The 14198-nt window shown below is 39.9% G+C and overlaps 1 protein-coding gene across 1 annotated transcript in view; it reads right to left on the bottom strand.

The window, feature by feature from the left end:
• Window positions 1-9925, bottom strand: part of LOC120790593 (insulin-like growth factor 1 receptor) — a 44608-nt gene extending 34683 nt beyond the window's left edge. The window contains exons 1-3 of the mRNA XM_040128305.1: window positions 9742-9925; window positions 9007-9124; window positions 1484-2050 (exon numbers count right to left, since the gene is read on the bottom strand). Of these exons, the coding sequence (XP_039984239.1) occupies window positions 1484-2050; window positions 9007-9124; window positions 9742-9747 (691 nt within the window). The 5' untranslated portion in view covers window positions 9748-9925. The remainder of the gene's footprint in view (window positions 1-1483; window positions 2051-9006; window positions 9125-9741) is intronic.
• Window positions 9926-14198: the final 4273 nt, after the last annotated feature.

Genomic DNA, 14198 nt, shown 5'->3' with positions numbered 1-14198 from the left:
TCCATGCTACAACATTAAGATAACCAAAATCCCAAACAATACCTAGTCTCACACAATACAAATATTATATTGGATAAACATTTCGCTCCAAGACACAACTGTAGACAGGGCATATCGAGAGCATATCATGGACACACTAGGTCGCCATGCATATCATGATTGGTACTGTGGTACCAATCATCATACAGTTCAATTGGTACTGGATTGATACTGTGTCTTATTAAATGAAAAACCTAAACTTGTTTTTAACTGAATCGAATGAATGTTTGCACAAACACAGACAAAGAGGAGAGGAGAGTTCTGGATTTATTTTGGACTCTCTATAGTGTTTTCCTATTGACAAGAGAAGTGATAAATGACACAGAGCTCTGCTGCTCCACTTGACACCCCCTGGATCATCCTCCATCCTCCAACACCTCCATCCATTCAACATGTCTTCCTCCAACATATTCTACCTCCGCATTTCTTTTCCAGCACATCCACACTCTGCCACTCCAACAACCCACAAAGCAGGCCAGGCGTGTGTGTGTATGTCAGACATATTTGCATCACTGTAATTTGCCTGTTTAGGTGTGTGCCTGCCTGCATCTCTGTCTGCGCTTCAAGTGTGTTTGATGATGACGACTGTGAGTGTGTGTGTCTGTGTGTCTGTGTGTACATGAATGCAATCCAGGCCAGTCCTGCTACAGTTTCATGTCACAAGACTGAAAACATCAACATGCTGAGTCTGCAGCAAGGCGCCAGTCACCAGGAAGACAATTCAGCCAGACACACGCACTAGGTCAGCCAAAATACATTGTCTGAAATGCACCAGCAAAACAAGTCATCTAAAACATAGTCTTAAAAACTCAAAATTAAAGAGAGTCTTCACACTGATTGTGCTTGGAGTAGCTTAATTAAACTCTGAAACATTTACTCCCTTAAATCAGTTTGTTTAGGCGTGTGAGAACACTTGAATTGATTCTGATTGGCACAAAATAACTGCCACAAGACACCTCAATATGTGACCTAATGCCTCTTTGAAAGAAATGCTGTATATTGTGTGACTACAGGTAACCACCCTAAAATACAAGTTTTTTGTATTTAAGCAATAGATGTTGACATTTGACAGCCAGTAGTTAGAAAACCTTGCACAACAACAACATGGGCAGAGGCAAAATTGCAGACTGAACTGATATCTCTGTTTAGCTCTTTTTTCATGTGTTTTTAACTTGGATAAACACCTGAAATCAGATACAGAGATAGAGCAAAGACCTGCGGACAAGTCAGTCATGCATGACAACATCCCACCGCTTCCCTCCTTCCTTGCAGCCAAAACACAACAGCTAAAGTGACAGGTAGCAGGCCACAGCTATAGGCACTGGGTCATTCATTACACTCCCAGATTCATATCTACACAGATCAGGCTTAAGGCTAGACTGTCTGCTCAATCTATTTGCAATTCAAATCCCTTTTGAGCCTTCATGTGTGACAGCCTGCTTACCTCTCTGGCAGTGATTGGAATTCCAGCAGCGGTAGTTGTAGTTGTTGTTGAACATGGTCTTTTTACACTGTGGGTTGTTCTCCATGATGCCTGGACAAACATCGCTGCACTCCTTGGACTGCTTGTTCCCGGCAATGTAATTGTTGAACTCGGCGTCCATGATGAGGGACCAGTCTATGGAGTCCAGGTAGCAGAGCTCAGGGTTCTTCTCAATGCGGATGGAGCCGCGGGTGATGTTCCTCAGGTTGTACAGACCAATGTCCTTCAGGCTGGTCATCTCAAAGATTACCAGCGCATAGTTGTAGAAGAGGTTACGTCCGCGAATAACGGCAAGGTTGGGAAACAGCGTGCTCAGACTGTCCAGGCCAGATACCCGGAATAGCAGCAGGTAGTCAGTGATCATGGTTAACTTGGGGAAGCTGAGGGTGCGAAAGACTTCCTGGTTGATGTTATTGTTGTTTTTGTCACCGATGAGGAGGATCTGCAAGTAGCCCTCCACCACTGTGCAGTTCTCTAAACGCTTGAATTCACTGATGTCATTGCCAATGTCAATGCTGGGACCACAGACTGTAGGGGGAAACAAAAGGAGAGGGTAAGATGAATGTGTAATGCCTTATATTCAACAGTTACATAAATATCTAACACCTCTGCTTTATTCTTATTAATTTCTTTGCTGTATCATTTTAGTTAATGCTCTCCACGGGAGTCATGACAGTTTCATCATCACAATATGAAATCTTGGCTAAATCAAACTGCCCTGTCTGTTCTTTGGAGAAAGCAGCAAAACAATTACATGAAAACACATTCTTACAAATCATCTGGACATTTCATAATTTACGGACTCAGTCTTTGCAATTAAAAAAAAAACTGTTAAATGTAACGATATACAAAACACTTTTCTCCATTGCTGTAATAGGAATATTTATAAAGAGTTGTTTATTCAATGCATTTTTTAGATATTGACATTACACTTGAGTTGTGGTTTTTTTTACAGAACATATTTGCCTTGCTATTCTCATTTTCAATGCCAACTTAACATGGTGTGACAAAGTAAATACTTGATTCAGGTTCTATTCAAGCTTAGGTTAACAGTGCAATAAAGTTTAGATTGCTCTGTTTTCAGGCTATTGTTGCTTTTGTCCCTTCCTAACTTGACCCCAATTTTTGTGTTTCACTGTCTGCTTTTATGAGGCTTTCATAATAGGGCTTTCACTTTTTCCAAAGATCAAGTTAAAACAAATTTGAAATTTGACACAATGTGTTAAAATGAGGTTCTAGTCACAAACCAAAGAAGAGGAATACTTAAAATTTTGACCTGATGATAGAGCTTGTAGAAAAGTTAAAAAATCAGAAAAGGTGTCAAGACATTTCACTCAAAACCACAAATGTCAACCTAATGGTGGCACTAGAGGAAGAGTCAGGGGATGTCCAAAGTCAACAGAATACATCATCTGGAAAGCATGAATGGCAATACAAAATTTTGTGCCCACCCAACAATTTGAAATTGAGATGTTTCAGAGTTTAAGTGAAAACTTTCACCAGCTAGTGGTACTAAATGAAAAGCAAGGGGATTACCACAGTCAGTAGGATTTATCCTTGGAACCATGAATGCCATGGAAATCCATCCAATAGTTGTTTATATATTTCAGTCAACACCAAAGAGGTGAACTAAGCAACAAACAGACTGACACTGCAATCCCCAGTACCATTATGCTAAAATGCATAAAAACAGCAGTTGTAAGTGCCTACCAAGAAAGTCTCAACCTGTAGCAGTCATTGTATACATTATGATCTAGTGAACTGAAGAATTATCTATGGCAGAGGTGAAATATCTGAGCTTTTGATGAAGGGACAACCAACAAAGGACAGTTGCCTTTTGATGTGAACAAGTTGTAAAAACATGTATTTACGCTTTTTCATGTTCAGCGTAAAACAGATTTGTTCTCATTTGTTTTCTTTTTAACTTCCTGAGTAGTACTTTGTTATTTACTGAGACAGTCAGTAAAGTCTGATTCTATTTTTACAAAGAATTACACCAAACCAAAACAACTACCATGATAATTATGAAAAAAGGGACCGTTTTGTATTCTGTGTGGCCTTTGAATAATCCTAACCCACATCAGGAAAAGTTTGGTAAGGCATGATGGTGACGATCAGTGCTGATAGGTGGAGTGTTTGCCTTTCCAGCTTTTACCCCCACTTGTGTGCTGTACTCTAAACAATACTTAGCCCGAAGCCCCAGCAGCACCCACAGAAACATGGAGGCCATTATCGCACATCACTGTGAGGAGGATTTACACTTCAAAAGCTGCAGGGCAGTGAGTCATGGAAAACTCACACCAACCAGCTAACAGGTTGTCACACTACCACTTTAATGCTGGTCTGTGAAGTTCTACCAGTGAATTTGACGCCAAGAGGTTGAGGAAGGACGATGCATCCTCAGCAAACAATAAATTGATTTCTTAATTTCAACCTTTTATAATTTAACATTAGGACTGGTGTTGCAGGTTTAATATGTGTAAATAAATGTCAGTTTTTTATTGAGGGATTGCCCTAAAAACAAACCTTGAGCTAAGCAATGTGCTGCTGGCCATACATATTCCCACACTAGCTGTCATACCCCACACCTGTACACATCACTGTAAGTAAAAAGTAATAGAAGTAAGAGTGTAATATGTAATAAAACCGTTTCGGTTTCAACCTTCCAACTATTTTCTAACAAATTACAATAAGGTGATGAAGTATGCTTTATACATTATTTCCACAGTTTAAGGAGTAGAATAACAAGTGAAAGACTGCTCTACAAACTGATGTTGAATGTGAATATGCAAAATCAGTAAATGTCTAAGAGTTAAATTTTATGAAATCACATACACACAGTACTGCCGATTTCAAAATCTGTACTTTTCCAAAACATATGTGATGTTTTCTCGGAAACCCCACTAGCACTGAGGTGGAACACAGTTCCATTTCCAAAAGACCCCCCTGAACCTTTCAGCTGGCAATGAACACTATACCTGTTGCTCTTCGATGGTATAGCACAACATGACACGGAACAACACTGGGAATTGTCTATAACTTATCAGCTACACACAAATATCATCATTTCATATTCTCAAAAAACAAAAAACAGAGCCTAGCAAAAATTGGTAAACAAAATCTAATTTTTACTGTCAAATAAACAAGACTGTTAACTGTGACTGGTGTTCATGAACGATAACTAACAAGTCAGGATCTTTTATTCATGCAGCTCAATGGCTTTAAACGTATCCACTGAACAACTGGTGCTCTGGTGTCATACACACACAGAAAGAGAGGCTATTATTATTGTATGGTAATACCCAAATGCAAGCTGCAGGTAAGTGATAAAACTAATTAAACACATGAATATGTGAAAGTAACTTTTAGAAATTTTGTTTGTACTTTCCCATTTGGACAATGAAAGGAAATGTTCAGCTGTTCTTCAAAATATATTTTAGTTTTACAAATCACGTGTTTCTGTACAGGTAACCAACTCTCTAGCATGACACCAGGAAGGATGTATTAAACCAAAGCTCAGCTGTGGCAAAGCTCACTCCAACACACCAAGTCAAATCAGCATCTTCTGTATGAAATGGTTATTAAATATTCCTGAATTAACAGCAGCCCTAAATGTAGCTCAAAGAAAGGAAGCACACTAACATTCCCTTTTTTGATCTTTAAGACTGTAATTATGATTAAGGGTTTACAAATAAATCAAATTTATGTTTTGGTTTTAAATACAGAGCATGAAGCAACAAGTGTAGGAGACTGTAGCACAGGACAGACAGGTCATCACCAGGGACGACACAAAGTGCCCGCTGATGTCTAAGAAATTCCATGCCTTCAGCTAATGAATGCAAATGACTTGCGCCAAAATATTAAACAAGCTGATTTTATATTAAATTGGTGTTAACTAGAATTAGGGGACTGTGTTTGAAAAAATATACAGTTCATAGACTGTTAATCTCGAGTAGATGTAAATTCTCATTTGTAAAAACTCCTCCCATTCTATGTTACATTTCAGACCTAACGTGCTTTGGAAAATGAAAGCCTGCAGTGGTATCACATAGTAAAAAGGGGAAAGAAAAAGTGGCATCCCCACATTATATTGTACACATTATCCAGTTCAATGCCAATTCACATATCTACCACTTTGCTTCAACTGGTATAAATCATTGATACTTTTCAAGAACATATAGAATTACATTCCAAAAGCACTAACAAACACTAAAAAAGGGCAGATATAGATAATCTCACCAATGAAATCACAAAAGTACGGCCCATTTGTGAAAATTAAGTTAGTAAACTGGCAAAAATAAGTTTAAAATTGTCCAACATCTTTCCCCAAAATGTATGTTTTACAACAGTAAACTCTGCAGACAACCACTATATCCTATGTAAAAACTTTGCCAAAGTTGAGCTCTTTCAACCCTGGTTGTAACATAAGTTTCAAAGCACACTGGAGCTGTGGCTATTTGCTTGTAGTGAAGCATACCAGTGTCCTGCTACAGTGTGTTGAAGCTGTATTGCCTTTATTTGTATTTGGCATTTTAACTGGGGATAATTTCTCACATTGAAAAGAGGATTAAGAGCTATAAGTTTTTCAACCAAAACTGCAGAGTGTTTAAATCTTCTCTAGACAGGACAGGAGAGCCTTTGGTGTGCCATTATAAAACGCCTTTGGTGTGATTTATGGCAGGCAGTGTGCTCGTACGGCGGTTTTGTCTTCCTTTGTAATCTACTTGTCAGAGCACACTGTCAGTGGCCCTCAGTGAGCTGCATACCTGTTAATACAGTCCCAACACCCGGGCCTGTAAAAAGACACACTGCCTGATGATGTTACATCACCACAGCCTCAACACTTCACCCTCTGTGGCCTCACTGCAGCGCCAGCATGGCCATCTTTCATGGGAACTACTCCTAACCACGCATGTGAAAATCCTAAACAAAAGTTTTCGAACAAAATCTACATCTTGTGCACCAGCTAAATGAAAATACCGATAACAGGTGTAGCAGCTTAATAACTCCTCCTCCCTCTCTTCTGACAATGACACATTTTAAAAACAGCTGAGTACACATGCCTATCTCTCTGCAGCTTTGATGAGCCTCCAGATCACATATTTACCTTTGATAACCTTTTCCCATCTTGCGGCACCACCCGGACTTTATGCAGACAATCATGAAATCCACTAAAAGCCCTATACAACAAGAAACGGGAAGCAATACGCCCTCTAAGCTGGTGCTTCATTCACTGCCACTAGACTGCAGCAAGTCTGTTTGCTCCCCATTTCCATCCTGTTAGTGACAAAGTGCCCGAGGGGGAACGTATTCATAAATACTTTTCCACATGAGAGGCAAGGTGAGAAGAAATGCATTGGAAAGCATTAGCAAAAGCAAAAGATCATTCTTGACAGTTAACACTTGTTTGGTTCATCTGAAAATCTGTGTCTGCAGCAGGAGAGCTGAACCTGGTTAGCCCAAACCTGCCAGGTGCCCTTTAGTCCCAACTGATACAGTAAACCAGCAGGAATGCTTAGAGTTTAGCCACACAAGGAACCTTTAGACAGCTCCACATCGGACTGAGAATAAATGTAGGATTTCGATGGGAGCACCTCTCTGCTTTTCCCAGGTTTGTCCTGTAACCACTGGGGCTAACAGTAAACCCCATAACACACAGTTCACAAGCTCCTCACTCTTTCCAATCAACAGAACTTAGTCTGTTTTGCTTGTGAATGTACTTTGGCTTGTTCTATTTTAAAACCCAGACCCTGGTTCAACCCCCTGACCCACCCCTCCCCAACATGTCATGATGAATGGGATGAATCGGGAAGCCTAGTTTACAGTATAGCTGGAATCATGGAAAAATTTCAGATGGTAACACATAAATATAGAAGCTTTAAATACATTACGTCTGCAGGCTTACAAGCTGAGTGAAACTGTGACTCTCAATATGCTGCCATCACTACAAAGTCTTAAGTCATCTTTGTGGTATCAGCTGATTGTTCAAAGTTATGTCTGAGTCTCAAAGCAGTACACTTTGCTTTAATGGATTATCATTGGACTACAGTCTATAGCCTCAGCCCTTGTGGTTCCCATCTTTTGTCTGATGGGAGGATGTTGCCGTGCCTAATCAACATAACTGCAGCAATCTGGTATTCATGAAAATATCTCCAAGGTCAAGGTATCCCCAGATTTGTTTAGCAATGGAGAATAAATGACAACGTGCTGCTAGGAAAAAGCATAGTGATGCCATTGGAGAAATACTGTTCAATGCTGTGGTTTCAGTAAATCTTGAGGGAGTGGTATTAAAATGGACAGCCTTTTGTAAAGAAAACCTACACAAAAAAGAATGTGTATTTCCACTCAGGTTATGTCTACACTGTCTCATTGGAAACCTTGGAGAGCTAATGAATTATGACTGTAAAAGGTCAAGCTCTTCCATAGTACTAAATAAAGTCTAAATCCTTAACTTCTTACAGTATGCTACCCCTTCTAAGATCCCAAATGGACTGGAGAGGACTCTAAAACCATTAAAAAAAATACTGAACATCCTGACCCACAACAGCGAAAAAAATATATGTAATATGTCCGTCTTTGTGGTTATTTATTATGTGTTGTTATCTTTTTTAAAATCCAAGATAGCGTATAAAGAGCTGAATGTATCATGGTTCTTAGTACAAATGGATCCAGTGACAACACACTTATGTTTGCCCGCATTTTCGCAGAATTTTCAATGTGAAAATAATTATCAGATTTTCAATGTACTGGGAGGACAAGCCCAACTAAACTCATTACCCACTTTTTAAATTTCTTAAAACATATTTCTGTCCGGGTTTTTCTTCTTTTTTTGTTGAGATCACAGATACCTTCCACTTTTTGTTGATTCTGCTTCACCACATTGTGACTCAGAGTTGACAATGAGCTAAATATATAGCTTGACTGACTTTCTCCATTGACTGAGTCATGGTAATGTTGTTGCCAACACACTTAAACAAACTTATTTTTGTGGTGTGTTTTAAAACCAAATTACAATTTTACAATTTGATTTTTCTAGCACAAACGGCATTCTCCCAAACCAAGTTAACTACACTTATTTGCACTACTCAAACAATAAGATATCAAATGCTTTTCCCACTAAAATAAAATTATATGTCCTCCATACACATATAGTATTGTACTGTGTAATGCTTATGTAAATTAAAAGCTTCTACTATCCTATAACCAAATAACTACACTGTGGTATACCATATTTATTCTTCTTTATTACCGGTTCACTAATCTTTCTGATATTTCCGCCATAAATGCAAAGATGTGATATGTAAATTGCTAAATAAACATTGTTGTGTATTTAAAAAGTGTTGTACTATATATACAATGCAAACTGTAAAACAAGGTGTTTTAACTGTATCGAAAGGTTCATTTTATTAAACTTTGTTTCGGTGCATGGAGCATGGAAAAACAATGTTTCCGCGTGTGTAGTTGTGTGGAATAGCATTACTTACTCTCTGCGGTGGCGGGCCGGAGGCAGGACGACAGACCCAGCATCAGACCCCAAAACAAGGTCAAGCGGTTCCTTTCCGTTCGAGACCTCATTCCTGGATAAGTAAATCCCCCCAAATCCTGTAAATAAATATGTGAGGGGAGAAAACGTCGGCAAAACCTGCTCAGAATTACTAAAACGCTTTTTAATCTCCAGCCAGCACCTTTTAGCTGTTAGCCGGCTAAAGGAGCTAATAGCAAACAGGCTAGCAGGATAACTCTCTCACGTTTTCTAACGGGAGTCCAATCGTGCTCAAAAAAATCACCGATTTATCCCTCTGACCAGAAAATGTGTATTCATAGTTCTGTTTATGCCTGACAAAGACAACACTGCATTGATGTGTATAATGAATCCAATGCGGCTAAGCCAGCGGTGGGGACTCCTCTGTAATCCGCATCTTCACACTCCATATCTGGAGGAAAAAACGTTAAACGCCTGCTGCTAGAGGATCCTCACGAGGCAGAAAACGGGACAGACCCCCTTAAAATTGGGATGGAAAGAGGCAGTCTAGGGCATACAATAACAAATTAAATTGATACACATTCCCCTCGTGTGAACGACACGACGTTTGTTTCGAAATATCCAGGATAAAATCTGGTTTCAGACCGCAGCCTCCTTTTCCTCCTCCTCCTCCTCCTCCTCCTCAGCCGCTCATCATGCACACACGCACCGCGTTGTTGTGGTAGCTGTAATTCACCTTCATATCAACGGGAAAATGGGTATTTGACCTTGTTGCTCTGGGTCGCTCAAGTCCTTTGGTTATCTAATTCCCTCCGTCGATGTATAGCTGAACAGGTCGCGTAGTTAGACAGATTAATGTACAGGTACATTCACAATCTCTTTCGGTCAGTCTGTAGTCTACCGTGCTCGCTGTAAACACGGCGCCGTGCGCAGAGATCGTCTCTGTTTCAAGCGATGAATCACTCGAGCTTCTGCCCCGCCTTCCAGTCTGTGGAAGTGGGCGTCGCTCTTACTGCAGTTGAGCCACCGTAGGAGAGCAGTTACCATAGTGACCGGTCTGGTACTCATCACAAGAAGGCCAGTTTTATCTTCGTGTGTTTACAGTGTCTTGGATCGAACAAACCGTAAACGATTGCTACATCAGGACACCACACCTCAGTTCTCTACCATTATTATTTGCAACAGAGGACGATTCCACTACGCCATAACTCTCTTCTAGACTCACATCAGACACACCTGCAGTGGTTATGAGGTGGACCGTCACTCATCAAACGGTAGCCCTTAAACGAGGACGCTCTCAAAACTGACGAAACCGTCGGTTTGTGCCCTTTCACGTGAAGGTCTCTTGATTAAGCTCTCTTGATCTCTTGCCATAAGGGATCAAAAATGTAGACAGAGTGAGAACTCGCGCTTCCCTCTCCTCTCTGGTCACCGCCGTAGCGACTCCGTTTAAGGTGCGGTGTAAAGGAAACCCGGGGTGCCGATCCAGGATCAGGGTTGTTTTGCTTCTCACAAATGCGCGGCGGAGGGATGCCTATACTAAGATCGTGCCTGTCTGCACCACCTGTAATTAAACTCTTAATCAATCTACGTAGTCACAGGGGTGTCTTTATATGTGTATTGTGTTGCAGGCCTGTCATTCATAGATGTACAAATATCCCTCGGGTCGTATATGTCATTGGCAATATTAATTAACCTAACTGTGTACTACGGCTTCTTACTGTTATCCAGACATAAACAATATGTGGCCATAGTTGTAATATGATGTACGGCCATTTAACTGTTCTAAATGTACTGCAATAGAAATCATATTATAATTCAACTGACTAAGAAAATCACAAAGAGACATGGAATCTGTGGGGGATTTTTCCACATTCAGCATTTAACATTTCGGAAAAATTTGCCCCTCCAATTCATCTCATCACGTAAAGACACCGAAATGCTGCCATCTTGAGGGGATAGAAACCAACTACAGACTTCTAACCTGCAGTAAAATAAAACTGAGGGTTAACATTTATACTCATTTTTGCTGAAGGAAGTATGAATATAATTAATGTGTTCCTTCTAAAGACATAGGTTAAAATATGATTTTTTTTTTCATGGCATATGTAGGTAACTGCAGGCCGCAGTGGATATAGAGCCCCTAAACCTGGAAGTGTTAGTGCTTTGTGCAAACTATAGAGCTAAACAGGGATTTCAACCGCTAACCGTGGCCTTGCACCCCTTATTGAACTCCAAAAAAGCTCCAAAACTAAGTCATGCTGTATCATTGTGAACTGAAAGTATAGGGAGGTAGAAAAGTTCAAGTTGTACCCCTTATATCTTGGGATTTTAAAACAATTCATCAAAGGTCAGTGTGACCTTACTCTGTTTGAGACACAGACAGGTACAGTCGCAATGATCTTGAGGCCCAGGCCGAGGAAGTGGAGGGCCAGTAGCATGTGCTGCAATGAGAGAAGCAGACAGAAAAACAAAACCGTCCACAGAAGAGCCCCTGACAGTTTTGATTATGCCTGTAATTGCAGGGCGCTTTCATTACTTCAAAGAGCAGAGCACAGAGGCAGTATTTGAACGCAACACATTACCTCAGCTCTGGCAGACAGCACTCACATCAGTCACAATCCAACAATTAGCACTGAGGGACAAAAAATGCACATTAAAAATGAAGTGAATATCAGTGGCCACCCAAGAGTCCAAATACAGTGAGTCACCCTCTAACAAGTGCTCACTGTACCAACATGACCCCCCTGTGCCAGAGAATGTTGTGCCTGTCCACTTGCATTTGTTAAGTGCCTATTAAAGTCCCCATGAAGGCAGCCGCTGGGCCCACCTACCTCGACTGTCCCGGTGGAATCCATTCTCGCACTGCACTCATGTGGAAATAAGCCTGTTTACCACCAACGGGTCACACATGCTAATGAGCGTCTGTTTGTTTTCCACTGTGCTCATGCAGGAGGAAGGGAATTTAGGGGGGAAATAATAGATGATATGCAGACAACAGTCCAGTGGCTTCGCAGCACTAATGATGAAAAACATACAACAGAGAATCAATGGATATGAAATCAGAACAGGAAATGTGGTCTGACATTTTGATGTTGCTGAGGCTGATCACATAGACATACAGAGTGTTGTCTGGCCTGTTTTGAAAGTAGTGTTGTTGTGGCTCAAGAATCCCCAGGTAGAGTGACATTAGAGCACAGACCCCCAAATGGGGTGTCCGATGAACCTCCATCTTACAAGTAAGGTATGATATTGTGTAGAATAAGATACTTGTCTACTCCATAAAATGTAGATACTGCATTCAGTCTCTGGTTTATATTGATGACAGAGCAATCTGTTCTCAGAAAAGTTGTTTGTATCTTTCCGCTCTACAGAAATGTATAATAAAAAAAATAAAATAATAATAATACAAAAATCTCAGTTTGTTAAAAAATAGTTCTCTTTTACAAATACACTCTGAGAACCAGCATACAGTATATACTCTCAACATTCTACACGTCCATGAAAATACAGTAAATGTTACATTTTCCTTAAGGATAAATTATTATTAACTTTTGTTTCTCCAGTTACAGTTTATCAAGCATATTCAAGCCACATACTCCTCCCAGAGAGCTTACATTGGAATTGCATTGTTCTTGTCCATATTGAATCATCATTCAAATATTCACAGTCTAGGTTGGAGAAAGTATTTGAACCCCTCAGTTTATGACATCAACAAAAGCTAATTGGAGAAAAAAACATCACTGCGCACCTGAAGTTTGCCAAAGAGCACCTTGACACTCCACATTGCTGGGAAAATGTTTTTATGGACTGGATGAAGGTTGAATTGTTAGGGAAGAACATGCAGCACTACATATGGTGTAAAAAGGGCACTGCAAACCAACATGAAATTATCATCTCAATTGGTTTCATCATGATTTGGGGCTGCTTTGCTGCCCCACGCAGGAGACCAGAATGCATCTGTGACGCTCACCAGTTCTGGTAGCGCTGGCTCTAATTCCCTTATAAACCACATGACCCAACTCTAGCTTCCTTGTGAACCCCATGACCCAACTAAGATGTTTAAATTTAAGTTTGAAAATATTTGTTTGTCAATCGAAAAAGTAAATTACTTTAATCAATTAAATCACAAATAATAATTCAACCCAACCATTTATGAGACCTTAGTTTGTAATGTGGTTTGAGCAGTAGTGAGGGTCTACTTATGACAGTTGTTCCTTTTGGCTAATACAGTTTTTCTGTGTTAGAATATGTATATTGATTTTTGAGACCTTTTTTCCTATATTACATAATTTAGTTTTTTTCCTCCAAATTAGTCTGCAACATCTGACAACATCGCAACAAAGAAAGGTAGAGTTGTCGGGACATCATCGCTTTGATATTCCAAGGCAGTGTGAAGCAGCGGACTAACATACAAAAGGTCCAGTAATTACGCCGTGCCTCAGTTGCTGGTGCATTAGTCACAAAGACTGCAAAATTATGTAATGTGGCAGTGAAAAAGTTTCAGAACTTGTGATGACACACGGCAAAAACTGGGAAAGAGAAGCAGTGTTAACCCTCACCAGTGCTGACTAAGGATGCTTCATGGAATATTGGCTTGACAACACTACACATAGCCTCAAAAACAGTTTCAACAAAAACTCAATGACTATGAGCTCGCTATACTTACAAGGGCTCCTATATTATATTTTATGGTGTCTAAAGACTAAAAACTTGTCAGTGCCTTATGAGAATTGTGGGACTTAGATATAAAAATTCTGCTGTGGCTCAAAGGAATCAGAGAAAGTTAATATACGGGATTACATATACTGTGTTCCATTATGACATTTTGACTGAATTTAAGCCATAACATGTGATGTATATTCAGTTGGGTCGTTAATATTGCATAACATGCATAAAACAGATAAAAAAATAAATCTTTCACCTGACATAGGCTACAACAGAGATGTCTGAATGTCTGAAGCACTGAAGAAAACAAGACTCGAGTTGTAATAACTTCTCCGGAACTAAAGATTTCAAGAGTTTGGTCGAGGCCGACTGCTGAATGTGGAGACGCAACCGGATGTCATCAAATACGTTATCCGGGCAGCTGAGAGGCCGTCAAGCACTCTAGCTAAGGTCATCTAAATACTCAAAAGTTTAATATTTAGTTAATAATTTCATATTGTGATTTTATAACTCTAAAGAATAGCA

Source organism: Xiphias gladius, chromosome 1 (assembly GCF_016859285.1).
Source record: "Xiphias gladius isolate SHS-SW01 ecotype Sanya breed wild chromosome 1, ASM1685928v1, whole genome shotgun sequence".
In the NCBI taxonomy this organism is placed as follows: Eukaryota; Metazoa; Chordata; class Actinopteri; order Istiophoriformes; family Xiphiidae; genus Xiphias; species Xiphias gladius.
The sequence above is the reverse complement of the archived record's forward strand: the minus strand, read 5'-3'. Positions and strand labels throughout refer to the sequence as shown.